The sequence below is a fragment of the Platalea leucorodia genome (genome assembly GCF_965183815.1).
Source record: "Platalea leucorodia genome assembly, chromosome: 2".
Taxonomy (NCBI): Eukaryota; Metazoa; Chordata; class Aves; order Pelecaniformes; family Threskiornithidae; genus Platalea; species Platalea leucorodia.
Genome location: NC_138824.1, coordinates 1,114,021 through 1,139,599, shown reverse-complemented (window position 1 = coordinate 1,139,599; position 25,579 = coordinate 1,114,021). Strand labels below are relative to the sequence as shown.

The following is a 25,579-nucleotide window of genomic DNA, read 5'->3' as shown; positions in this document are numbered from 1 at the left end:
GCCTCCCCTCCGTCTCCATCTCCCACCACCCCTTGCAGCGCCGCGGGCGATGATGCCGCCAGCGCCGCCGCCGCAAACCCGCAGCCCCGGCAGTGCCCGCGGGTGACTGACAGCGCTCTCCCACGCGTGACTCACCGCCCAGGCCCCCCGGCGAGGAGGGGGCGGTGGGACACCCCCACCCGGGGCCACCGCAGACAGCGCCACACCGGAGCGATGCTCCCAGCCCTGCGGTCGCACCCGGCCCCCCGCATCCCTGCATCCCTGGGGACGTGGACCAGGCAGAGGGACGGCCACCTCCTGCCACCCAGGCTGAGCTCCAAGGACATTCCCAGCAAGGACGGCTGCGAGGTGGAGCTCGGTTTTCATGGCAAGGACCAAGGTCATGGATACCGGCAGGCAGCGGTTGTGTGGCATCAGCCACGTGCTGTGGGGCTGACACGGGTGTTGGGGAGGAATTCCCGGGGCTGCCGTGCTCCGAGGAGCAGCCTGCTCTGCCTGATGGGCTTTAAAACGCCCGTTGTGCCTCGCACCGCAGGGCACCGCTCCCTGAAACACGCCTGCAGACATGTTCTCGTGCACGCACATGCACATGTGCTGGCACACGCACCTTCATGGGGGCACACGCACCTTCATGGGGGCACACGCACCTTCATGGGGGCACACGCGTGCTCCCCCTGACAGCAGCTGTTACGGAGCAGCACTGAGAGGCTGTGGGTTCAGCGTGGGCTTGGCTGTGGGTTTAGCGTGGATTTGGCCATGGATGTAGCGTGGGGTGGCCGTGGCCGCAGCAAGCACAGGGCCGTGCGATGCATGGCCGAGGAGGACCTGGCACCCCCCTGGGCTGCATGCAGCAGCGGGCAGGGTGCCATGGGAAGGGGAACCGCAAACGCTCGCCCACCCTGGGAGCCACCTTCCACCCCGGTGTGCCAACATCCCGGCGCTGGCACGGTGTCCCGGCCTCCCGGGCAGGGCTCGGCCATCCCAGGGCTGGGCACGGCAGAGGACCGTCAGACCAGGGTGCCACTGCTCTGCCCCCAGAAGCCGCTTGGCAGCTCGCTGCCCGCTCCGTGGCATCACCCGTCATCCCACGAGCATCCGGGACCATCCCGCTGCACCCGCGGGCTCACCACCTCCCGCCGTCCCCCGCCCTGGCCACCCGCCCTGCGTGGCCAGCAGAGACCTGGACACCTCCACGCCGTTTTCCCAAGACCTTTAATCTTGCCGAGAGGCGGCAGTGGGAAGCGGGGGCAGCTCCTGCCGCCCCCCACCCTGTCCCCCCCATCCTCCAGGAGCCGGGGGTGGGGGGCAGAGGCCGGTTGCATCCCCTCCCTGAACTGGGGGGATGCAGAGGCTCTTGATGCCTTGCCCGGCATGGAGGGGACCCCGGGGATGGGGCACCCGCTCCCCAGGAGTGATGGGAGCACTGTGATGCCAGTGCTTGGCACCGCACGGGAAGGGCTGCTCCCGCCTGCCTTGTCATTTTGAAGGAGAGAAACTTGATAATAGAGCGGGGAGGAGGAAAAGCAAGAGCCCCCTGGCCCGTGGCCTCTCCGCCTGGAGCTCGGAGCAGAAGCGGCAGCCGAAAGCAGCCAGGGCGCAGGGTGTGGGGTCGGGGGGCTGGCACTGGCCGGTCCCCGTGGGCTGCCTGGCCGTGGCTCCCGAGACCTGCTCCGCCGGCGGGTGGGTGGCCTCGCTGCTGTCTCCCCTCCTGGCTGCCCGTGGGTCACCGTGGGGGGAGGCGAGAGGGCCCGGCGGAGGCTGCGGAGCCGGCGGGACCCCCGGCGAGTGCCGGGGTGCGGGGCTGGCGTGGCTCCCCGAGGGCTGCCCCGCTTGCGGACGAACCTGCGGCACAAGCGGAGAGCAAAGGGTCGGCGAAGGGGACCACGTCCCCAAGCCGGGGTGGCAATGGGACAGGCAGAGCCATCGGCTCCCACCTCCCGCTGCCTCCCCTGCCTGCAGCGGGGCTGGGGCAGGGGGTGCAGGCAGGGACACTCACCCGGCGTGTCAGGCCTCCAGCTCAGACGTTTCGCAGGAGCTGGGGACAGAGAGCAGACAGGTCCCCGTTAGGCCTCAGCCTCCCGCGGCTGGGCATCACCGGCAGCGCGGCGCCCGGGGGAACGCACCGAGGGTTGGGGGACAAAACCCAGAGCGAGGGGAACCCCGGCACGTCCCCCGAGCCGCCGGTGCGAGGGGACGCTGCGGTCCCAGCTGCTCCATCCCACCCAGGACCACCCAGCACGGCACCGGCGGGGGACACCCACAGTGCCCTCACCCCGGACCACACCGGCCACGGCTCCATGGCCCGCGGGGTGCAGAGCCCGGGCGGGAGGAGCGGGCGCAGAGCGGGCAGGGACGGCCGTGCCTCGCGCGCCGGCACACGCACACCGCGAAGCGCAGCCCATGGAGAAGCCCCGGCGGAGCTTCCCCGCTGCTCCCCCGTTATAAACCTGAGCCCGGGCGGGGGTCCTGGGGCAGGGCTCCCCCGCCGACCCGGTGCCGGGGGACGGGCACGAGGCGGGGGGCACCGGGGCAGCAATGATGCTGCTCCCTGCCCTTGGGGCACCCCCGGCTGCCCCACGGGCGATGCACAAGCGATGCCAGCAGCAGGACCCCCCACCCTGGGCACAGCCACGTCCTCAGGTTTATAACAGCAACGAGGGCCCGAGGGATCGGCTCGGGCGCGGTGGAACCGGAGCAGCTCGGTCCCACCGCCGGCCACCCGCGGGCCTCGTGGCTGAGCAAGGCTCCAACACCCACGGCCAGCACCGGCGGCAGGGGGGGATGCCTGGTGTGCCACAGCCCCCGGGCAGGACGGCTGTCGCACAGACAGACAGACAGACAGCAGGAGCGGGGGCCGATTTGTGACCAGGACGGCATTTCAGAGAGACCACCGCTGTTACAGGAAAATTCAGGAGCCTGGCAGCATCCCCTCTTCTTGCATCACACGGTTTGGGACACCCCTGCACCCAGGAGACCACCCACCGGCCCCGATGCCGGACCAGGCACCCAAAGGATCACCCGCCCCCCCCAGCTCCCTCCGGGGTGACCGGAGGCTGATGCTGGTACTTAAGGAATGGGAGCGGGGATGCCCCCCCCCCAGGTTTGGGGCCCAGGACCCCCCAGCGTGTGATGCAGGGGAGATGCAGCCCCGCGCAGAGGGACCCCCCGAGCCCCCGTCTCACTCACGGTTAGAGGGTCAGTAGCAAAAGCAGCCACACTGTTCCTCATCTCACTCTCATTGCCCCGCAGCGGGATGAGGGAGATGTTACCCAACCTGGAGTCCTGCTGCGACCGCGATGCCCGCACCTTGGAGGTCTCCGAGGGCCACAGGGCCCCGCCGTTCTGGGGACAGAGGGGACAGGGGCTGGAGAAGGCTGGAGACCGGCTTTCCAGCCGCCCAGGGACCTCTCCTCCACCCCGGGACGCTGGTATTTAGGGATGCTTGGATACCCCAAAGGGTTTCTGCTAGCCAAGCATCCCTCCGGGCTGCCACCAGCAGCGCTGACCCGTGCCCGCTCCCTACCTGCACCTGGAGGAAGGTGGCGAACCACTCCCGCAGGTCGGCCTGGGTGTCGCAGCACAGGTACCTGCGGGGACACGGCGTCAGCGGCCGGCGGCGACGGCGGGGTGCAGCGGGGAGGGACGCGCCTCTGCCCACTGCGGGGACACGGGGGCACCCGGCTGCTCCAGGCACTGCTGGGGACGGAGCCGGGGCCCGAGCCGCTGCTCTGCACGAGGTCTTGCAGACCCCAGGGGACCGAAGGGGGCAAGGGTGACCGCCACGGACCCCGGTGGCATCCCGAGCGGGTCCGCGGGCGCCCAGCCAGGCTCTGCCCACAGAAATCCCCAGCTACATCCCCACGCCAGCTCCGGAGCACGTGTCCGTCTGTCCCGGGGAATGAGTTTAGTGTCCCTGTGTCCACCCCTTCCCTTACCATTGCTGCTTCTCGTGCTTCTCGTTTTCGTAGAAGACCGTAAAGCCCCAGCTGGAAGGGGAGAAGTGAAAACATGAAGACCAAGGGCCCAGGCTGCCCTGCCCTCGGCTCCAGCACTCCAGGTGTCAGAGCACCCCAGGAAACCCCCCGTCCCTGCAAACCCTCGGTCCCTGCAAACCCTCGGTCCCTGCAAACACCCCCCCGTCCCTGCGAACCCTCGGTCCCTGCAAACACCCCCCCGTCCCTGCAAACCCTCGGTCCCTGCAAACCCCCGTCCCTGCAAACCCCCTGTCCCTGCAAACACCCCCCCGTCCCTGCAAACACCCCTGCAAACCCCCCCGTCCTTGCAAACCCCCCCCCGTCCCTGCAAACACCCCCGTCCCTGCAAACCCCCCCGCCCCTGCAAACCCCCCCGGTCCCTGCAAACACCCCCGTCCCTGCAAACCCCCCCCGCCCCTGCAAACACCCCCGTCCCTGCAAACCCCCTCCCACCCCTGCAAACCCCCTCCCCCCTGCAAATCCCCCCCGTCCCTGCAAACACCTCCGCCCCCTGCAAACCCCCCCCCCCGTCCCTGCAAACCTCCTGTCCCTGCAAACACCCCCGCCCCTGCAAACACCCCCGCCCCTGCAAACTCCCGCTGTCCCTGCAAACACTCCCATGCTTGCAAACACCGTGCAACCACCCGCATCCCCGCACGCCACCCTCCTCCTTGCAAGCCACCTGCATCTCTGCAAGTCACCTGCATCCTTGCAAGCTGCCTCCCTCCCTGCAAACCATGCCCAGCCCTGCTGCTGCAGCCCGGTGCCCTTGCATGCACAGATGCTGACATGCATGCACACACGTGCACACACAGACACACACACATGTGTACAGAACTTGCTGACATGCATGCACACACAAACATGCACACACATATATACCCATGCACTCATATGCACACAACTTGGTGACACACATGCACACATCCACATGCACACACTTGCACACACATATGCACACATACACAGATACACAACTTGCTGACATGCACACACACACATACATGCACACACACATATGCCCATGCACTCATATGCACACACACACTGATGTGCATGCACGCACCCACACGCACACACGCACAGATGCTGACATGCATGCACGCATCCCCATGCACATACACAGATATCCACATGCACACAACTTGCTGACGTGCATGCACACAACTTGCTGACGTACATGCACACACTCCCATGCGTGCACACACTCCCATGCGTGCACACAGATGCTGACATGCACGCACACACCGACACGCACACACTCGCGTGCACACGACGCTGCCATCCATGCACGCACACACGGAGGCAAGCTGACGCGCACGCACGCCCACGAGCACCCTCCCACGCCCCGGTTCCCGTCCCCCCCGGTGCCAGGTCCCCGTTAGGCACCGGCACCCCCAGCCCCCAGCCGGGCCCCGACCTCCGGCCCTGCAGCCCCCGGCTGCGGCCCCTGCGCTGGCACCGGGCTGCAGCAGCGGCCTGCGAGCCTGCTCTGACATCTGGTGGCAAAAGACACGGCCAGCAGGAGACGTGTCCCAGCAGCCAAACTGTCCCTGTCCCTGTCCCCAGCCCTGCCTCCAGCCCTGGCCCTGTCCTCAGCCCTGTCCCCAGCCCCGTCTCCATCTCCATCCCCATCCCATCCCTATCCCCATCCCCAGCCCTCTCCCTGGCCCCGGCCCCAGCCCTGTCCCCATCCTCAGCCCTGGCCCTGTCCCCAGCCCTGTCCCCAGCCCCATCCCTATCCCCATCCCCAGCCCTCTCCCTGTCCCCATCCTCAGCCCTGGCCCTGGCCCCATCCCTATCCCAATCTGCATCCCACCCCCATTACTGTCCCCAGCCCTGTCCCTGTCCTCAGCCCCATCCCCATCTCCATCCCCTTCCCATCCCCATCCCCTTCCCATCCTCATCCCCATCCCTGTCCGTAGCCCTGGCCCTGTCCCCAGCCCTGTCCCCTTCCTCATCCTCAGCCCTGGCCCCATCCCCATCCCATCTCCATCTCCATCCTCATCCCTGTCCCTGTCCCCAGCCCAGCAGGGCACTGCGTTGCTGCTCACCACGTTGGTGGCCGAAGCTTCTTCTTAATGCCCAGGTAGACCTTCAGGTTCCTGACGGGCCACTCCTTCTCCGGCTTGTGGCTCTGGGGTAGAGGGACCGGGTTGGGGGCTGCCAGACCCCTCACCATCCGTCCCCACCCACTGCAGCCCACCCCGATGCCGGGAAGGGTTCTGTCCCCCCGGCAGGCAGGGAGGAGAAGCCGTAGGGATGCGGTGATGGGGAAGGGGCCAGGTCTCGGCTTGCCAAGGACGAGGGCGAAGCCCAGGATGGAGCAGAGGAAGGGGCAGAGCGGGTGCCCAGCGCCCATGGCAGAGGGGAGAGGGGAGGGGATGCAGAGGCCTGGCCCCGCAGCGGGGTCCCCCAGAGATGGTGCCAGTTGCCTCCAGAGCTGCGACCAGCACTGTCACCTTGTGAGGGGGTCTCGAGAGCCTGGCACTAGACGCCCCCCATGGGGACACCCACGTCACACCCCTCCTCAGCATCACAGCCATGGAAGCAGTGGCCCCAGCCCCGCTCTGCCGGCATCTCTGCCCCAACCACATCCCCAAACCTCCCGCCGCTGGCACAGCACCTCTCCGTGGCAAGTGAAGATGGGTGCCCCAGCTCCCCGGTCCCACTTAGGCTGTGCCGGGCTCCCCCCTGCATCAGAGCATCCTTTGGGGTGCCGGCTGTGAGCCGCACCTTCCCTGCGCCAAGCAGCATCCCGAGAGGAGGGATGGGGGAAAGCGGGATGTCCTGGCAAAGCCAGGGCACCGCCGACGCCAGCCAGCTCCTTCCCCATGGTCTGCGCCGTGGCAGCGAGCCGCTGCAGGCATCATCGCCCTTTGCCAGCAGATGTTTTGAAGGGGCAAAGCCCCGCAGCTCCCTCCCCTCTCGCCCGGGACCTCCCCGGTGCCGGCTGCCTCCCGCCATGCCGCACAAGCCATGCCCCGGCAGCGGGTGACGTGATGGGGACCCCCGTGGGGCCGCCCGCCTGCCTTCGTGTGCAAGCGGCGTGACTTACAAGAGCCCGATCCAATGCCCGCGGGATGGGGGAGCCAGCTCAGCCCATCCCCTCCATCCGGCACTGGCCCCTTCCCCATCCCCATCTCCAGCTGCCCGGAGCAAAGGGCAGCGGCACCCCCAGATCGGAGGACCCCAGATAACAGGGGTGCATCAGCTCGCAATGCCGGGGGCTAACGGGGAGGGATGGCAGCACCGGGGCAGCTCCGGCACACGCAGCACCCCACGGCCTGGGTGACGGCGATGGGCGCGCACGTGCTGCGGGATTGGATTTGGGATTGACCCCGGGCAGCCTTGTAAGGGCAGAGGGCGCGGGAGCCCCTGCGCGCCCCGGCCGAGCCCCCTGGGCTCTCTACTCACGTTCTCCAAGGGGGGGGTCCGCTGCCTCAGGCTCTGTTCAACAGAGGACGGGGGGTTAAAGCAGATGCAGAGGACGAGGCACGGTGGGAGGAGAGGGGACCACCCCCCTGCAGACCCTACGCTGCCTACGGGCAGGGGACGGGGGACGGAGGCAGCGACGTGCCAGGGTGTGGGGTCAGAGCAGGGAGCCGGGGCAGGGCGAGCAGGGACCAGAGAGTGGGGAGGAGATGTCCCAGGATGGCCGGGATGCTGGCATCCCCCTCCTGAGGCCTTCGCGCTGACTCGGAGCCAGCTCCGGACCTGCTCCGGGAAAGCCCCGGGTCTGGGAGAGCGACGGCACTTCTGGGGCCAGCCCCATCGCTGCCTGCAACGCCTGTGCGACACCAGCCCCATCGCTGCCTGCAACGCCTGTGCAACACCAGCCCACACAGGTCCCCAGCACCAAGGATGTCCCACGTCCTCACGGGACTCCCGGCAGGGTCACAACACGGCTGGGAAGGGCAGGGCAGGCAGGGGAAGGGCAGGGCAGGCAGGGGAAGGGCAGGGCAGGGCAGGGCAGGCAGGGGAAGGGAGCGTGGCCTCGCAGGCAGCCAGCAGGCAGGGCTCACCCGCACTTCCTTGTAGAGGCGCAGGCAGGTGTGGTTGAGGATGAAGTAGCGGTCGTGGAAGCCGGTGCTCAGGCCGAGCCCCAGCAGGTTCCTCTCCTCCCGAAACTTCATCATGCCGTGCTTGCAGTCGCCCACTCTGCTGGCTGGGGGCACACGCCTGAGCGGCTCCGGCCCCCCAGGGGGGTCAGGGCCCCCAGGAAGGGCGCGGGGTGCAGCCAGACCCCATCCCGCAGGGCAACAGCAAGGCCATCCCCTTCCCATCCCATCCCCATCCCATCCTTGTCCCCATCCCATCCCATTCCCATCCCCAACCCCATCCCCATCCCCATCCCCATCCTTGTCCCCATCCTTGTCCCCATCCCTTCCCCATCCTTGTCCCCATCCGATCCCATCCCCATCCCCATCCTTGTCCCCATCTTTGTCCCCATCCCATCCCATGTCCATCCCATGTCCATCCTTGTCCCCATCCGGTCTCCATCCCATCTGGTCCCCATCCCCATCCTTGTCCCCATCCCGTCCCATCCCCATCCCCGTCCCCATCCCATCCGACCTCATCCCATCTGACCCCATCCCCATCCCCTCCCTCCTCTCCCTGCCAGGGCCGTGGCTCCCCAGCTCCTCACCGAGGTAGATGAGCATGTTCTCCATGGACATCTGCTTCTTCACCACCAGGTAGCTCTCCGTCCCCAGGCAGTGCAAAATGGGCAGGACTTTTTCCGAGTAGTGCAAGGGCCGTTCTGTCGGGCAGGGAGACAGGCAGGGGTCAGGCAGCATCCCCAGGGACTGGCACCCACCAAGGGGGGGTCGCACGTGTGTCTGAGCGTCTGCCAAGGTCCTGCCTGTCCCCAGGCAGACCTCCCGTGCAGCGCCATCGCCTTTTAATTGGACTCATTTCACGGTGCCGCTGCTTACTAATTGTCCCCTGGGGAGGTGACTTTTGGCCCCTGGCGTGTGAGCAGCAGGGACCCGGGGGGACTGGGAGGTGGCTGAGCAACAACTGCCAGCAGATATGGCAATCGCAAAACACCTATGTTTTGAAAACATAGACTGCTGCAGGCGGTAGGTAACCTGCACACGTGCTTGCAAAAATATGCACAGAGGTATTTCAAACATGCATGTTTCCACGCAAGCAAAGGGCGGGTCAAGAATTTCATAAAGGTTCATAGGTAAATATTCAATTTTAGGCTAATTTTAGCCCCTGCACAGCCTGAGGATCCTATTTTTTTTAAGGGCTTAGTGGTGCTCGGCTGAGCACGGCGCTTCAGTGCTTCCCCGAGCGGAGGGGGGGAAGCAGCACCCACCCTTTGCAGAGGGGAGCCCAAGCTTGACAGCTTGGGGTTGGCAAGGACCAAAACACCTCACCAGGGGCTCTCAGCGATGCCCGGCGCGCTGGCGGGCTCAGCGTCCCGCCTGTCTCCCTGCCAGGCATGGCCCCCGGCCACGCTCAGCCCTCGAGAGCAGGACCGGGGGCTCATCCTGCTCACGCCAAGCGCTCGCTTGCTGCTGCCTACGGGCACCCCGGGGCTGCTGCCTTTGGTGGCCGGAGAGCCCGGACACCCCCGCCAGGTTTCAAAGGTATTTGAACCCCTAAGGATGCAGACAGACGTCCTGTGGGTCCTGGCCCAAACCACCGGCCCACCTGCAGCGCTCGGCCACATGCGACCTGCGTGCAGCGAGCAAAGCCGTGGCACCGCAGCTGACTTCCCCCGAGCACCTGGAGCCCGTCCCGGCATTGCTCCACAGTGCGGTCCCCATGGGAGCCTTCTTGTCCCCATCCCCCTCCCCATCCCCATCCCCCTCCCCGTCTCCCTCTCCATCCCCATCTCCCTCCCCGTCTCCATCTCCCTCCCCGTCTCCATCTCCCTCCCCGTCTCCATCTCCATCTCCCTCCCCATCCCCGTCTCCATCCCCATCCCCATCCCTATCTCCCTCCCCATCTCCCTCCCCATCCCCATCTCCCTCCTTGTCCCCACTGCCCTCACGCCCCCGCACCAACCTGCCTCCTCCCTCTCGTTCACTTCGAAGCAGCTCCAATAGTCCTTCTCCTTCATGACAATTTTCCTCCGGTCCAGGATCTCGAAGGTGAGCTCCTCGGCTGTCATCGTGGCCGGGATCTGGGAGGGAGGGGACAGGTCTCCATCAGCCGGTGCCCAGGGCAATGCCACCCTCATGCTGCAGAGGTGCCAGCTCAGAACGTGCCCCCATGCCACCACAGAGGTTTGGGCACGCAATGGGGGGTCCCTGTCCCCTCTGTGCCCTCCGTCCCACCGCTCACCTTGACGTGCTGCTCTGCCTCTGTCTTCTTCTCCTCCAGGTAGACAGTGCAGATGAAGTCCCCGGCTTGCTGGAGGGCAACGCGAAAGCACTTCAACCTGCAGCTTCCCACGCGTGGCCTAAATCCCCCCCACCCAGCGTGGACATCCCCTGCCTGGGGCACCTCTAGGAGATGCTGGAACAGGCGGTGGGGGCTCATGTGAAGAGGGTGCCCCGGGAAGGTCCCCATCTCCAGGACCCACCTGCGTCCCACTGGACGCTGCCTCCCGCATCTTCATGATGGCCATGATCTCGTCCTGCTGCTTCTTCATCTCTTGGTCATTGACCTGCCAAGGAAGAGGAGCCCAGGGAGCCATCAGGGCTGACCAGGACACCCTTAAGTTTCACTGCAGAAGCGGACGCGGGTCCCCAGGGTAATCTGCTCCCCTGCCCGGCAGTGCCAGCACCTCCAGGCTCAGGGGTCTCCAGGGTTTGCAGGGACATGGACCCCCCTCCCCTCGTCTCCAAAGCAAGGAGATGTCTGCAGACAGAGTAGATCCAGCTTCCTCCTCCTTCCACCTCCCCATCCCCTGGGAATGTCCACATGTCGGCCTGATCCAGAGCAGCGCCGGAGCGGGGCTGAACCTACGTTAAAGATCTTCACGTAGTGGCTGATGAGGTCCTCCACCACGCGCCCTGCCTTGTAGTCCTTCCCGTCCGTCTGGAAGAGCGTGGGCCCGAAGACGATGGCCAGGTTGTGCGTGTTCATCTGGTTCTCCCCGGAGAAGCGCTGGACCCTGTGGGAACCCCGTTACAATTCCTGCCCCGAGCCCCCCCGGGACCCCTCCTCAGCCTTGCCAAGGGGAACGCGCTCCACATCGGGACGTGATGCTCAGCTCTGGGCACAGCTTGACCCCAAAGCCCACTCCTTTCCTTGCTTGGGATCTGAGCCAAGGGATGAGGGCTCTCCTCTGCCCCACAGCCTCCCCAGGACCCCGCAGCGGATGGGGCGATGCCCCACGGGGGCTGGGGGAGCCCGGGCTCAGCCGTGCCGCGGACCCACCACCCACGCCATACCGAAAGAGGTGGTTGATGAGCGCCTTCAGCGTGGCCCGGTTCACTGTGGGGAGGGTGCCCAGGAGCCGCCGGTACTCGCTGATCTTCGCCTCCTCGTCCTCCAGTGCTGCAAGAGGGGCACGAGGGAGAGGATGAGTGCGGAGGGACAAGAAGGTGAGATTAAGACTCATGGCCCCACCATCCCCTCTCCAGACCTCACCTCGGACCCTCCTGTCCCACCATGGGGATGGAGCATCCCAGCTCCATGGGGCCAGAGCATCCCAGCACTGGAGCATCCCAGCTCCACGTGGCCAGAGCACCATTATGGGGCTGGATCATCCCAGCTCCGTGGGGCTCAAGCATCCCAGCTCTGTGAGGCTGGAGCATGCCAGCATCATGGGACCGGAGCATCCCAGGGCTGGAGCATCCCAGCTCCATGGGACCAGAGCATCCCAGCTCCACGGAGATGGAGCATCCCAGCTCAACAAGGCCCAGAGCATCCCAGCTTCACGGGGCCGGAGCAGCCCAGCTCCACAGGGCTGGAGGATCCCAGGGCCGCAGCATCCCAGCTCAACAGGGCCCAGAGCATCCCAGCTTCACAGGGCTGGAATATCCCAGCTCTGTGAGGCTGGATCATCTCAGCTCCATGGGGCCAGAGCAGCCCAGGGCTGGAGTATCCCAGGGCTGGAGTATCCCAGGGCTGGAGCATCCCAGCTCTATGGGGCTGGAGTATCCCAGGGCTGGAGCATCCCAGCTCTATGGGGCTGGAGTATCCCAGCTCTATGGGGCTGGAGTACCCCAGGGCTGGAGCATCCCAGCTCTATGGGGCTGGAGCATCCCAGGGCTGGAGCATCCACAGCACCATGGCTGGTGGCTGTTTATCTGCTGGGTGCATCCAGCCCTGGCATTCAGGGGCCGGATCCAGCAGCGAAGGGTGGGGGGGTCTGGCTCTCTGCCCTGTCTCAGCCCAGCCGTGCCGGAGCACAGGGCTGCATGGGGTCAGCGCGGGCGCGCTCCCCTCCCCACCCACCACTCGAGCCCCCGGCACACGTGGGGCCCAGACGTGCTCCCCCCACCATGCACCCCAGAGGGGAGGACGAAGGGGGCCGCAGCAGAGCCAGGGAGCCTGACCCCCTCCTCCCACCGCCCCCCCAGGGCTCACCCGTCGCCCGCAGCCAGTCCTGGCCCCACCGCCCGGTGAAGAGCCCGTCCCCGAGGTCGCGGAAGAAGCGTTTGAGGGTGTTGGCGACGTCGTCCACCTGGTGCTCGCCCTCCTTCAGACGGACGCTGCGGGCGTCCCGGCGCAGCATCTCCAGCAGGCTGGTGGTCTTTGAGTTCTGCCCGCTCTTGCGGTAGATGCCCTCGGACGTCAGCCCTGCGGCAGAGCCGGCGGGGATGAGACCCCCCCCCGTGGGGGACAGCCGCCCCTCCCGGCCCCCCGCCCGCCCGCTGGCTCCCCATCAAACACCGCCGGCAGGGACCCGGTGCCGTGGGGCTTCCCACCCCGCAGGTCGCCGTGGAGGAGCCGTGGGCTGGAGCCCAAGCCCTGCTCCAGCCAGAGCCCTCCCACGGAGCTGGAGCGGGTGCTCAGGGTGGGAGGGAAACTTGTGTCACGAGTGTATCGGGTCTCAGGCTGCCGGGTCCGATGGCACGTACCGCACTGGGTGATGTAGTCGATGCAGCGGTCCACCAGCAGCGGGACATCCGACTCCGTCAGCTGCTGTTCCGACAAGGTGTCCCCCGAGCTGCCCGCAGCCTTCTGGATGGCGTGGACCCAGCCCAGGAAATCCAGCTTCCTCTCCCCCTGGATGTACAGCGTCCTGCCGGCAAGTCCGGCCTCAGCGGGGGGCCAGCCGCCCCCCCCAAACCCCCCTGCATGGCCGGGACCCCCGGGAAGGCTGGCACTGGTGGCCTGGGGATGGTCCCGGCTCTCTTTTGGGGGTCCCCAGTCTCCGCGGGGAGGGCGAAGGCACCCCAAGAGGAGGGTGGGCTTGGGCAGGGTGTGATGTTTTGCTGGAGGGGTCTAACCCCCCCCACCCTCTGCCCTTACCTCCGTCTCTCCACCAGCACCAGCACCTCGTTGTCTCCCTGGATGGCTGGAAGGGAAGGCAGAGAGCCCGTCACCCGTGGGAACGCAGGGTCCCCCCAGCCCCACGTGCCATGGGGGGGCTGTACTGGCGAGCCAACGGGTCCCGCTCCAGCCCAGGTGGGACAAGCAGTGACTTTCCAGGGGTGGGAAGAGGATGGAGAGGAGGAAGAGCGGCTGCATCCCACTCAGTGGAGGGACCCCGAGCTCCATCGGAGCGGCACCCACCCCCCCACACACCAAAAGCACCTTGGCTGGGTGCAACCCAGCTGCTCAGGGAAGGATTTGGGGGTCACCCCCCCCCTCCCCAAGGTCCCTCCCAGCCCGGGGGGACCCCGCGGCAGGGCAGGGGCACGCACAGAGCTCCTGCAGCTTGCGCAGCTGGAGAGGCTCCTGCCGCTCGCCGTCCTCAAAGCAGACGTGGAGCGCGGAGCCGGCCAGGGCGAACCAGCCCTCCTTGGCTCGCTCCAGGTTGAGGCCGCCCTTGTAGTGCAGCCGGCCGATCCGCTCGAAGTCGAGAGCCAGCAGCTCCTCGGCGCGGGGATGGACGAAGGACTGGGCCGGGGAGAAGAGGGATCCGTCAGCACCGCGGCTCCCGGCTCCCTCCGGCACCCGCGGCCGCCCCCGGCCCACCGCATCCTACCTTGGCAATGGACTTGAGCCATTCCCGAGCGGAATCGGGGCTCTCCAGCCCAAAGAGGTAGAGCCTCTCCGACTCGATGTAGACCTCGAACGTGCTCTCGATCCTGCGGGAGGGAGGGAAAGGGAAGCCTGGATGCCCGCGGGCGGTGGGACAGAGCTGGTTGGGTGCCAGGGGCGTCCCGGGTAGGGAGAACATCCCGCTGCACGTCTGCCACCGGCTCCGCCAACGGCTGATCCCATTCGGGATCCCCCCACCGCGTCCCCGGGCCCTGCAGCATCCCTGTGCTGCCATGCATGCTCCGACGGGGAGCTCAGGGGCTGCAAAGGGCTTGCAAAGGGCTTGCAAGGGGGCTGCAAAGGGCTTGCAAGGGGGTTACAAAGGGGCTGCGGAGGGGCTGCAAAGGGATCGCAAAGGGGCTGAAATGGGGTTTCAAAGGGGCTGCAAAGGGATTGCAAAGGGGCTGCAAAGGGATCACAGGAGGGTTACAAAGTGGCTGCGAAGGGGCTGCAGAAAAGTTACAAAGGGGCTGCAAAGGAGTTTCAAAGAGGTTGCAAAGGGCCTGCAAAGGGGTTGCAGAGGGGTTACAGAGGGGCTGCAAAGGGGTTGCAGAGAGGGATTGCAAAAGGGTTACAGAGGGGTTGCAGAGGGGCTGCAAAAGATTTACGCAGACTCCTTGCAAAGACAGCTGGGCCAGGCAGGCCACAAGCACTGGCGGGGCCAGCGGTGGGGTTGGGGACAGCAGCCCCCCCGTGCCACCACCCGTGAGCGATGCAGCGGCCACGCTCAGCCCTGCGGGAGCAGAGGGGATGGCGGGGTGCTATAGGGCGGCGCGCGGGGGCACAGCCTTACCCGTGGGCGTGGGGCGGGTTGTTCACCAGGCAGACGATCTCCTCCACCTTGATCTCGCCGTTGGGCACGGCGTTGCGGTCGTTCTCGTAGTAGCTGAGGACGCCGTCCTGCAGCGTGCACCACCGCCGGCTGAACTCTGCGCGGCACAGGATGGTGCTGGGCAGCCCCACACGCTCCGGCCAGCCCGAGGCTGCCCACCAGCCCAGCCTGGGTGGCCCCGCAGCACCCACTGGGTGCCCACCCACTGGTGACCCCCCTCTTGAACAAGGCTGGCCGGGTGATGCTGCACCTCCCTGGTGCCTTAGCAGCGCCCTGGGGAGCAGGGGACGGTGCAATCCCCCTGCCAGCACCCTTTTGGGGCTGGCTCTGAGCCCCCCATTCCCCTGCACCCCTATTTCCCAGCCCCGTGGGCCCCCACACACCTTCCTGGCCCTTCCGCTCGCCGACGGGCTTGGCCATGGAGGGGGTCTTGTAGAGGAAGCCATTGTGGGTGACGGAGGGCAGGGGCACCGAGTAGGGCTTCTCCTCGCTGCCCCCCACCTCCAGGCGCGGCGTCTCTGCAAACAGGGTGACAACCTGTCACGGGGGGGCTGCACCCCCCTGCAGACCCCCCCCCCCCCCCAAAAAAAACGCTGCCGGTGGGAATTACAAATCAGCGAGGTCAGGCTTACCCGCCGGGAGGGCATCCCGCATCCCGCATCCCCCCTGCAGCCCAGCCCCAGGCACTGAGCTGGGACGGGATGGGGACGCTATGGGAAGGTGGGGACAGGACTCCCCCACCAGCGAGGTCTCTCCTGGCCTGTCCCAGGTCCCTGCTGCTCCGCGGGAGAAGGGCAGAGCATCGCAGTGCTGCGGCTGAAATAACGGCCCAGGATGTGCCACAGCCTCCCCGGGCATGTCCCCCCGCCTCAGTTTCCCCACCTTGCCTGCCAGCGAGAGGCATACCCCCATTTCATCCAGAGACCAGGCAGAGATGGGGTGCAGGGGCACCCCTAAAACACCCTCGGCTCAGACGGTGGGGCTGCCCGGAGCTCTAGAGACGGGGAAACCCATGAGGACGCAGAGCCCTGCTCCACACACGGCACTGGGCTCATCGATCCCAGCAATCCCAGGACTCTGGAGATGCCTGCCGGAGCCAGCCCTGGTGGGATGGGCTCAGGGGTTGGGTTTTCTCCAGCTCACCGGGGCGGCCGGGAGGCCTCGCCGCTCTCCCAGACCCTTTTGTGCTGACATGTCTGGAACAGCAGGGCCAGCCCCAGTCCTGGGTGAGCTCCAGCTTCCGCAGGACGGACTTGGCTGCCGAGGCGGTGAGGGAGGTGACGGCTATGGCAGGCGCCGGCCGGCCCCGGCACACCTCCATCCCGGCTGCCTGAGCTTTCCAGGGCCGGAGGTTCCCCCCGCGTTAGGGCGCGGATCGGTCCCAGGGGAGCCGTCAGCCCACCCGGAGCGGGGCTCGCTGGGGTGGGCAGGTTTAGCGGCACGGGAGGGGGTTTTTAGGGGGATGCTCTGGAAAACGGTTGGACCCGATGCGCGAGTGGGGGCTGCCCATCTGGCAGGGGGGACATCCCCCGAGGCTGCCGGGGATGCCCGCAGTGTGCCAGGACGGTGCGGGAGAGCTGCCCCCGTCCCTCCCGGTGCCTGGAGCACCAGCCTGCATCCCCAGCGGGGCTCTGGACCTGTGTCCAGACAGAGCTTCCCTCCCCGGCTCCCACCCGAGGGTGTGGGGGGCTCCCCAAAGCCCCTCTGCCCTCTCCTGGGGTGCACAGAGCCCAGCAGTGCCAAGCAGCCAGAAAGCCCCGTGCCGGGAAGCCGTGGGCAGGATACAGAGCTGGGACCAGCTCAAAACATCCCTGCATCCCCCGGGACACCCCAGCAGCTCTCCTCCTCAGCTCCGGGAATGCCGGCGGTGGGTTTAAGCCCATGGGGGCTTCAAGGGGTCAGCCCTTACCTGAGGTTTTGTTGTGGAGCAGGAACTCCATCTGCAGCCTCTGCCCGCTCTTCTCGGCCAGGGCCAGGGGCGTCGGGCACTGGGGGTCCCCGGTGGCACAGGTCACCGCCGCCCCGCAGAAGAGCAGAGCCTGCGTCTCCGCCAGGTCACTGGTGGTGACGGCCGCGCACAGAGCCTGCGGCAGAGCCGGGAGGGCGGCGGGTGAGGCCGAAGGCTCCCGAGGAGGAGGAGATGCGCCGCGAGGAGCCACCCCGGTGAACGGAGTGGGGTGGGAGCGCGGCGAGCAGCCAGACCCCCGCCGCCTCCCAGCCGCCTGGGCAGGACAAAGGAGGCTGGAACTGGGAGAAAAAGTTTGGAGCAGGCAGCGAATCCCTCCCTTAAGGAGCCGGGGTGAAGTCATACAGCAGCGGGGCGGGACGGGCTAGCCGGAGCAGAAAAACAAACAAGCCCACATGCGAATTCCCGCGGCCACCCGGGCCCCGGCGCACCCCCGGCTCTTGTGCAAACACGGCAGCACCGAAGGCCGCTGGCGGAGGGGGGAGGCGAAGGGCCGGCAGACGGAGAGCCAGGATGGCGTTCCCTGTGCCGGTTGTCCAGCCCAGCACCCTGCCGGGACCAGGAATGGGTGCCCCGGCCAGGGATGGGGGGTGCTGGCCAGGCACCTCTGCCCCCACCACTGAAGGGTGCTCCAGGGGCTTCGAGCTGCTGCAACCAGGGCACCCACCCGGGACCAGTCCGCCTGGAACCCCACTCCAGCCCAATGCTGGACGCCAACGCCATTTCCAAGCCAGGAGAGATGAACCCTGGGGGGGTCCGGCTGTGGGAAGGGGGATCCCACCTTGGACTGGGCTCTCCAGCCTGGAAATGAAGCTGGTTGTTCCCCATCCCAGAGGTGTCACCCTGTCCCCGCAGCCGGCTTGTCCCTCCTGGAGACCCCAGGCTTCGGCTCGGGGTGCGCAGTGGGGACGTAGGGTGTGTGGCAGGGGCTGGGGTGATACAGGCAGGGATACAGGCAGGGATACAGACAGGGAGGGAGGGTGGGAAACCATCCAGCTCCATGCACAAGGCTGGGCAGCCTGCTCAGGCAGAGACCTTGCTCCCCAAAACAACCTCAGGACCCCGGCTCAGCACCACTTAGCACCCAGGCGGGACCCCCAAGATGGTGCCTGGCCCCGGGGGCCACTGACCCTGTTGAGCTCCTCCTGGTTGCCGAAGAGCGGGTGGTAGCGGCGGTACTTGCCCTCCCGGTATTTGGCAATGAGGAAGCGCCTCCTGTCCTGGCTGCCGCTGGCGGGGCCGATGGCCTCGCTGGGGGGCACGTTGGCGGCCCAGAACTGGTTGGCCACGGCGTTGCCGATCTGGTGGAAGAGCTGCGGGGACAAGGAGAGGCCGACGTGACAGTGCCACCGGGGGATGGAGCGTGGCCGGGAACGGGGGCTTTGTGGGGGGTCTCCGGGGGGTCTTTGGCGGCGGGCGGGGGGTGAGCACGGCAGTAGCTGCGCTTACGGGGACGTTCACAGCCCAAAGCCGCTGCGTTATTGCTGGCCGGGGGAGCAGCGGGGTGCAGGCAGCGCGGCGGGTGACGATGGGTGGTGCACGGGGAGCGGGGAGCCCGGGTGGGCAGGGCGCAGGAGCACCCACCCGCTGCAGGCACGCGGGGCTGCTCCCTGCCCAGCCCCATCTCCCGGCAGCACCGACGGCTCAGCCCCGGCGTCTGGCAGCCCCCGCAGCCGCTGACCCCCCCTTCCTGCCCTGGAATATCACATCTGGAAAGCAGCGCCCAGCTGTGGGCGATGGGGGGGGGGGGGGATGCTCAGCATCCATCGGGGTGGATTTAAAGGGCTTTCCATGGCCCCTCGCCATCCCAAGCGGTGCTCAGCCCAGCATTAAGCAGCAGGGGTTTCACCCTGTCTCAGGGAGCCCCACATCACCCCAGCAAGCCCATGGGGTGCTCTGCCAGCACCCCCAAGCTCTTTGTGGTGGCACGGGTGCAAGCGGGGCCGGGGGTCGAGGAGGGGCTGGAGCGGGCGGCGGGGCCGGAGGTGCTGGCAGCAGCTCCCCGCCAGCCCGGCGGGGTTCAGGGCAGCCTTCCCGGAGAGGGGAGGGGAAGGGGAGCAGCCGCAGGCAGCAGCTGGAAGCGTTTGGGGGCTCAGGGAGCAGGCGATGCCGGAGGCGGGGGCTGCGCGGGTGGGACGCCAGGCAGGAATGCAGGATCCGACCGGGGCGGCTGGGAAGAGTGAGGCCAGCCAGGGTCTCCCGGCTGGAAATGGCGGCCGGGTTGGGTCTGGTAACAAAGCCCAGCTCCCCCCTTCTCGCCCCGGCGCTGGCTGCGCCGACGCATTCCTCCGCACCGGTGGCCGCACCGCTTCGGGGGGCTGCTCTGCTGCTTGGCCCCGCGCCCTGGCCCCACGGCTCTGCAGCCATCTCCCCACGGCCGCTCCGGCAGCTCTGCAGCCGTCTCCCCATGGACACACAGACGCTGTCTGTCTGCAGCGCAGGCACGCAAGCACCGTGCCCGGGTGGGTGCCGGCTCTCCACAGACCACAGGGACAGGGATGGGGGGCTGCTGGGGGTCCCCTCCCCAACCAAGCCACACCGCAGTGTTGCCCCAAGGGGCTTGGATCAGGCTGGAAAAACCCTGCCGTGCTCCAGCGGGTCCGCCATGGGGAGGGGGCTTCTCCCCCCAAAAGGGCTTTTGGTCTGCGCCAATACCTCGATCAGCTCCTCCGTCCACACCTTCCTGTCCATCTTCAGGCTCCGGACTTTGGTGATGCCGGGACCCAAGCCCCGGTGCTCCCCTGCCAGCGAGACGAGCCGTTAGGGACCTGGCTTTGGGGTGGGAGAGGCCGAGCCACCAGGATCCCCTGTGCCTCGCACCCTGCATCCCTCCCCAGGGCAGGGGTGCGCGGCCCCTTCTCGCCCCCCCGGGAGGCGGGTACCTGCACATCTCTTGCAGATGACGACGCAGAGGTTGATGGAGGCCCAGTCGGGCTTGGGCGAGCCGCAGTCGGCGCAGAAGCGGTTGGACTCCACCACCCAGATCCTCTCCGCCACCTCCGAGTTGGAGAGAGCCTCGGCGATGGACTGCTGCATGGCTTCCACCCACTCGTCCTTCTCCTGGTCTGAGTCAGCGGAGAAGCTGCCAGCAGGGATGGGGGTGAAGGACGGCACGGCTGCGGCGGGGGGCAGCACCGCTGGCACCCCCTCCCCTCCCACAGCTCACCTGAAGATCCTGTACGGCGTCGTCAGGTCGAAGCCCCTGCGGTCCACCTCCTTGACGTTCCCCACATTCATCTCGATGTAGGTGATGCCGATCCCCAGCCGATAGTCCTGGTGGGCGAGGGCGGGCAGAGGGGTGAGGGAGGGCAGCGGGGACCCCCTCCCAGGGGGTACAGATGATGCTCTGCCTGCAGGAGCTGGTGCCAGGGCTGCCTGCGCTGCTGCCCGCACACCGCACCGGTGCCAGTGGCTGGGAGCTGGGCTGGGAAGGGGGACGGGGACCCCAGCTCCCACTGCAGCTGCCCCAGAGCCTGCGGCGCCCCGTGCACCCCCGGGGCTGGGGTCCCCGTCCCCCTTCCCAGCCCAGCTCCCAGCCCCGGGGGTGCACGGGGTGCCGCAGGCTCTGGGGCAGCTGCAGTGGGTGCGATGCTCCTGGGGGACCCCAAGGCTCAGAGCCAGCGGGGAGAGGGGGGCTGCAGCCTGGGGGTCACCAGCCTGCAGGGTCTGAGCCGTCCCCGTTTGGGGGGTGGCAGCCCCGGGGTGCCCCAGCTCCCTGCCGCTCCACTCTGGCTGTGGACGTGAAGGGAAGGGGTCCCCCTTGAAACGGCATCGGGGTCCCCCGTGGTGTCACAGACCCCCCCAGCCACCCACCTCCACGTTCTTGTAGAGGAAAACTTTGTCCCCCACCACCGCCACGAACAGCTTGTGCTTAAACCCCCGCAGCTCCAGGAAGCCGCTCTTGTCGGCCAGGTCGGCGGCACCGTTGGTGGTGGGGGACATCAACGTCCTCTCCAGAGCTTTGTTCTTCCGCTCCTCCGCGATCTGCTGCAGGGTCCGTATCCACTCGTTACGGTCCGCTGTGGGGCCAGAGGGGAGACAGGTCAGGATCAGCCCCGGAGTCAGGAGCCTCCGGGGCTCATCCCTTGGGCCAGAGGAGGGGGAGCGGCTGGGGCCACCTACGAGCAGGGACCCCCGTCACTCACCGTCGCTCTCGGCCCGAAACACGAAGTTGCGGTTGTTGGTGATGACCTCGAATTTCTGGTCCCCGACGCTGGCGACGCGGGAGATGGAGGAGACGGGGATGAACCGCTTGGAGTAGGCGTCCTGGGGCAGGGCCGGGGTGGGGAGAGACACACTGCTCAGCATGGCGGCCGCGGGGAGACGGGATGGGTGCTGCCCTGGGCTCGCCATGCTGAGACCGTCGGGGTCTGGGAGGCTCCGAGCACCCCACGTCCCACCCTGACACCCCCCCGGTGCCGGCATCCCCCCAGCAGCCATCCGTTGTTGCTGCCTGGGATGCTGCCCCTCGGCACGGCCACGTCTCGTGGCCGGGATGCCCAGAGGGACGTGGTCCCGCTGGGGCGGCTCCTCTGCCACCTTCTCACCCCGAGCCCTCAGATCCTTCCTCCCCATTCACCTTTTCACTGTCAAAATAGCGGAGGTAGTCGGCGTCGAGCTTCACCCAGCGCTTCTGGTAGATGTAGGACCTGGGAAGGGACAGGAGGGACCCGTTGGAGGGGACAGGGTGACCCAGTTGCACCGGTGCCGCAGCCCACCGGAGGCCGGTGCTGCTCCCGAGGGTGCTGGGGTGCAGGAGGGGTGGTACGAGCCCCCCGGGGCTGCAGCAGCCCCCTCCCCGCTCGCCCCTCGCCGGCCCCAGCCCCGCGGCACCGGCAGTGCCGTGCCAGGCAGCACCGGCAGCTCCGGGCTGCACCGTGCGCCCTTGAACTGGGGGCCGCTCCGCTTGTGCCTTCACGCCCCAGTTGCCAAAAGCCTGGGGCCACCTCGCCATCGATCCTGCGCCGTGTCCCCAGCCCTCGTGTCACTGCTGATGGGGACTTCATGCTTTCCTCCGGGCACCAATTAAAACACGGAGCTGGGAAAGGGGGCTGCCCCTGAAAGCCCCCCCAAATCCCTATTTGCGCTTACTGCCCAGGACCTACAAACTGGTGAGGGTCCAAGCCAGGGGACATGTGCCAGGCGGTGCTGGTGGCACCCGGGGCTCTTGCACGGCAGCAGGAGAAGCCGAGCATCTCTGTCGGGATGGGGCTGCAGGGGGGGACCCCGGGGCTGGAGCAGAGCCCACCAGGGACCCCCTCGCCCTCCCCAGCCCAGCACGCAGGCCGGCCGCACAGCACAGGGCAAGGCGTTAAACCCTGCAGCCCATCCACCCCAGCGTCAGGGCTGCAGGAGAAGCCAAGCCAGTCCCACCGCCCTGCGATGCAGCCCCCCACCAGCACCGCACCCCCAGGGCCCCCCCATCGCCCTGCCAGCCCCCAGCCCCGCAGCGGCTGTTGCTTAAAAATTTGTTTGCTCAGGACGGGTTTCGCCATCACCGCACATGACCGCAGCACTTGGCCTTTACGTAACCAGCAGCAGAAACCGGGATTAAAAGCCCTCGGCTCTGCTGTAGGCTCTCCCGCTCCCCATCAGGAGCTCGTCCCTGTCCCATGGGGTGCAGAGACCCCCAGCCCTGCTCTGACCTCCAGCTGCTTTTAGCTGCTGGGGGGGTTGGGGTTTCTGGTTTTCCTTCCATTGCCTTCCCCAGGCTCCAGCTCCACCCCAAGCAGCCGCCGGAGCAGCTTCCCAGGGACCTTCCAGCTGCTCTCACTTCCCCAGCAGCCCGGCTGCTCCGCTGCAAACAGCCGGAGCTTCCTCCTCCTCGGTGGGACTGCAGCCTCAGGCCTTCCTCGTAGCCCAGATTAGGCAGCCCTCAAATATCCCTCACGTCTCCTGCTTGATTTTTGCCTCCCGGCTGGCGTGGTGGCTCCCTGAGCTGGTTCTGCACCGGCGTGGGGGCAAGCATGCTCCCTGCACATGCTGGGCTCGCTGTGCATGCTGTGCTCCCCATGCATGCTGGGCTCCCTGGGCTTGGTGTGCACGCTGGGCTCCCTGGGCTCGCTGTGCACGCTGGGCTTGCTGAACTTGCTGGGCTCACTGGGCTTGCTGGCCTCACTGGGCTCCCTGTGCACGCTGGGCTCCCTGGGCTCGCTGTGCTTGCTGGGCTCCCTCGCCCTCGAGCACATGGACACGCACCCAGCAGCCCCCATAGTTTTACTTCTGCAACCGGGCGCTCTGCATCAGCACCGACAGCAGCACAGCTCGAGCAAGGCTCCAGGGCTGCAAAACGCCGGGGCTGGGACTGGCATCCCGCAGGCTCTACCAGCAACGTCTCCTCCCGTGGCAAACACGGAGAGGACAAAACCCACATGCGTCCGGCGGCGGAGCCAGGGTGGTGGCGATGTCGGGAGGAAGCCAGCCCGAACAGCCCGCTTCTCCCCTGCCAGATGCTTTTCGGGGTCGTTGCTATTTCAGGGCTTCCCCAGGGCAAAGGCAGCTCATTTCCCAGTGGGCCCGCCACACGGCATGGGGCTGGGGGGAAGTTTGAGCTGCAGCCTTCCCTCCTCCTCCTCCTCAGCCGGCTCAGCGCAACTGTTGGTGGCACCCGCTCTGAGGAAGGCTCTTTCACCAAAAATGGGCATTTTTAACCTAAATCGGGGGGGTAGGAGGGAGCTGAAAGAACCCCTTGGGATGGCTTTTCACCGAAGCGAAATTACACCCCCACGAGCAGGAATTACAGGCAGAAAAAGGAGGGGGGAGGCAGCGGCGAGGGGGTCCGCAGCCCCCCGGCACATCACTCACCCCTGCGGCGGGTTCTTGTCCAGCCACCCTGCTTTGATGGTGGGCGAGAGCGGGGCGGCGGCGGTGCCCTCCATGCCGACGCCGAGAGTGCCGGGGCTGCTGCCGGAGACGGTGCGCGCGGGTGGGCGCGGGCTGGGGCCGTTGTCGCTCCAGCCACTGCCGCTGCTGGGGACGAGGAGTCGAGGGAGGGGGTTAAGAGCTGGCGGTCCCTGGGGGGGCTGGCGGCCGGGCAGGCACAGCCCCCCCGCACGCTTCGGCCTCCTCGTGCCCTTCCCCGAGGCGCGGGCAATGGGAGCACCGGCTGTTTGCTGGTGGCAGTCCCCTTGGCGGGGGTCCCGGCGCGTCCCCCAGCTCCTGGGACAGCAGGGAGCCGGGTCACAGCCCTGGGAAGGGGGACGGGGGCACCCCCAGGGCCACAGCCCCAAACCCCGAGATGTGCAGAGCTGCTCTCTGCTCGTGCACGCACACACGCGCTCCCACACACGAGTCCTGCCTGGCCACGCGTGCACAGGCACACGCATCCCGTGAAGCCGTGCAGACATGAGAAACCTGGCGCACCCCCGTGCACAAGTGCTCTCTGCCTGTGCTTACACACACCCCCCTCCCCGTGCACAAGCATCCCCTGGCACGCACACGCCTGTGTCCCTTGCCTATACACGCACACACATGGATGTAAAATATCACCAGCTGTGCACGCACACACACACGCGTGCTCACAAATATCCCCACTCAGGCATTTGCATCCCGTCCGTGCTCGCGCGCACGCCCCTGCACAAGCATCCCCAGCTCTGCACACACGTGTGCACACGCACACACACACGCAAACCACCCCTGCCCGCGGGCGCTCGTACAGATTCCCTGCCTGTGCCTGCACGCGCGTGCCTGCACACAAGCGCTCCTGCCCACGCGCACACGTACGTGTCCCCTGCCTGTGCACACACACGCGTGCGCGCGGCCGAAGAGCTCCTACTTGGCGGGGGGAGCATCGTAGTAGTCCTCGATGAGCTCGTCCTCGCTGAAGAGGCTGTTGACACGCAGGGACCGCGGCCGCCCCGTCATGGGCTCAGCATCCTCCTGCGGGGACAGACGTGGCTGATGTGGGCAGCCCCGCGCCCTCCCCGCTGCCCGGAGCTCACGGTGGGGTCCCCTTGCTGACCCTGCCTGCCTGCACCACGAGGGATGGGCAGGGAATCGACGGTGAAAGAGGGGTCCAGATGCAAAATCATGGCCCGCGTTTCCCGGGTCTGCAGCTGCCCACGGTGCCGGGGGTGCCCGCGCGCTGCCGGCCCCGGGAAGGGGCACGCTTCTGCCCGCAGCAGGACGGAAACGCGGCCGCAGGGAGGAGCCGAGTGCCAGGCACATCATTTATAGAAACAAAAAAACGTCTGTGCTTGCTGAGACATCCTGCATTTCCCCTTCGTGGGCCAGGGGCGGGCACACGCGTGTGGCTGAGAGCTGTCATGGGGGTGCCCGTGGCTACAGGCTGGGGGCGAAGGGTGGTCAGGCAGGAGCGGGCAGCGGAGAGCCCCTGCCAGCAAGTTGCCACGGGTGTTTATCCACAAGCCCGCGCTGCAGCCCCCGGGGCGGGGGTGGCTGGGCCGGGGTTAGAGGCTGCCCCGCCACCGTCTCTCCCATCAGCCTGTTCGCAGGCAAAGGCAGATGGGGGGCTCCAGGCGCTCAGGGGTCTCTCCGGCTGCTGCAACCCCTCAAATCCAGCCAGACCCACCCCAACTCGGCCTCGAGAGTGCAGGGCAGATATAAACCCCCAATCCGGGGATTAAATTCAGGCTGCGATGCTGCAGATGTCCACTAGCACGCACTCTGTGCACGCAAGTTTGCAGACAGGCTGCATGGCGGTGCTGCTCCCCCGGGGATCTTGGGGCT

General features: G+C 67.3%; 1 protein-coding gene across 2 annotated transcripts in view; it reads right to left on the bottom strand.

The window, feature by feature from the left end:
* Nucleotides 1–1,237: 1,237 nt before the first annotated feature.
* The window catches only part of ARAP1 (ArfGAP with RhoGAP domain, ankyrin repeat and PH domain 1), a 38,806-nt gene continuing 14,464 nt past the window's right edge, over nt 1,238–25,579 (bottom strand). The window contains exons 5-35 of one of the 2 annotated variants that reach the window (XM_082304860.1): nt 24,666–24,769; nt 23,696–23,860; nt 21,471–21,540; nt 21,037–21,157; nt 20,705–20,910; nt 20,058–20,164; nt 19,774–19,973; nt 19,547–19,632; nt 18,022–18,204; nt 16,835–17,009; nt 15,309–15,443; nt 14,887–15,022; nt 14,038–14,140; nt 13,754–13,949; nt 13,359–13,404; nt 12,965–13,128; nt 12,471–12,683; nt 11,330–11,435; nt 10,902–11,049; nt 10,516–10,599; nt 10,275–10,343; nt 9,996–10,113; nt 8,623–8,736; nt 8,000–8,142; nt 7,392–7,424; nt 6,029–6,111; nt 3,936–3,986; nt 3,524–3,587; nt 3,187–3,342; nt 1,997–2,035; nt 1,238–1,842 (exon numbers count right to left, since the gene is read on the bottom strand). In XM_082304860.1, coding sequence (XP_082160986.1) covers nt 2,018–2,035; nt 3,187–3,342; nt 3,524–3,587; nt 3,936–3,986; nt 6,029–6,111; nt 7,392–7,424; nt 8,000–8,142; nt 8,623–8,736; nt 9,996–10,113; nt 10,275–10,343; nt 10,516–10,599; nt 10,902–11,049; nt 11,330–11,435; nt 12,471–12,683; nt 12,965–13,128; nt 13,359–13,404; nt 13,754–13,949; nt 14,038–14,140; nt 14,887–15,022; nt 15,309–15,443; nt 16,835–17,009; nt 18,022–18,204; nt 19,547–19,632; nt 19,774–19,973; nt 20,058–20,164; nt 20,705–20,910; nt 21,037–21,157; nt 21,471–21,540; nt 23,696–23,860; nt 24,666–24,769 — 3,597 coding nt within the window. In that variant the 3' untranslated portion in view covers nt 1,238–1,842; nt 1,997–2,017. The remainder of the gene's footprint in view (nt 1,843–1,996; nt 2,036–3,186; nt 3,343–3,523; nt 3,588–3,935; nt 3,987–6,028; nt 6,112–7,391; nt 7,425–7,999; nt 8,143–8,622; nt 8,737–9,995; nt 10,114–10,274; nt 10,344–10,515; nt 10,600–10,901; nt 11,050–11,329; nt 11,436–12,470; nt 12,684–12,964; nt 13,129–13,358; nt 13,405–13,753; nt 13,950–14,037; nt 14,141–14,886; nt 15,023–15,308; nt 15,444–16,834; nt 17,010–18,021; nt 18,205–19,546; nt 19,633–19,773; nt 19,974–20,057; nt 20,165–20,704; nt 20,911–21,036; nt 21,158–21,470; nt 21,541–23,695; nt 23,861–24,665; nt 24,770–25,579) is intronic. The other variant, XM_082304861.1, reaches the window with a different exon arrangement.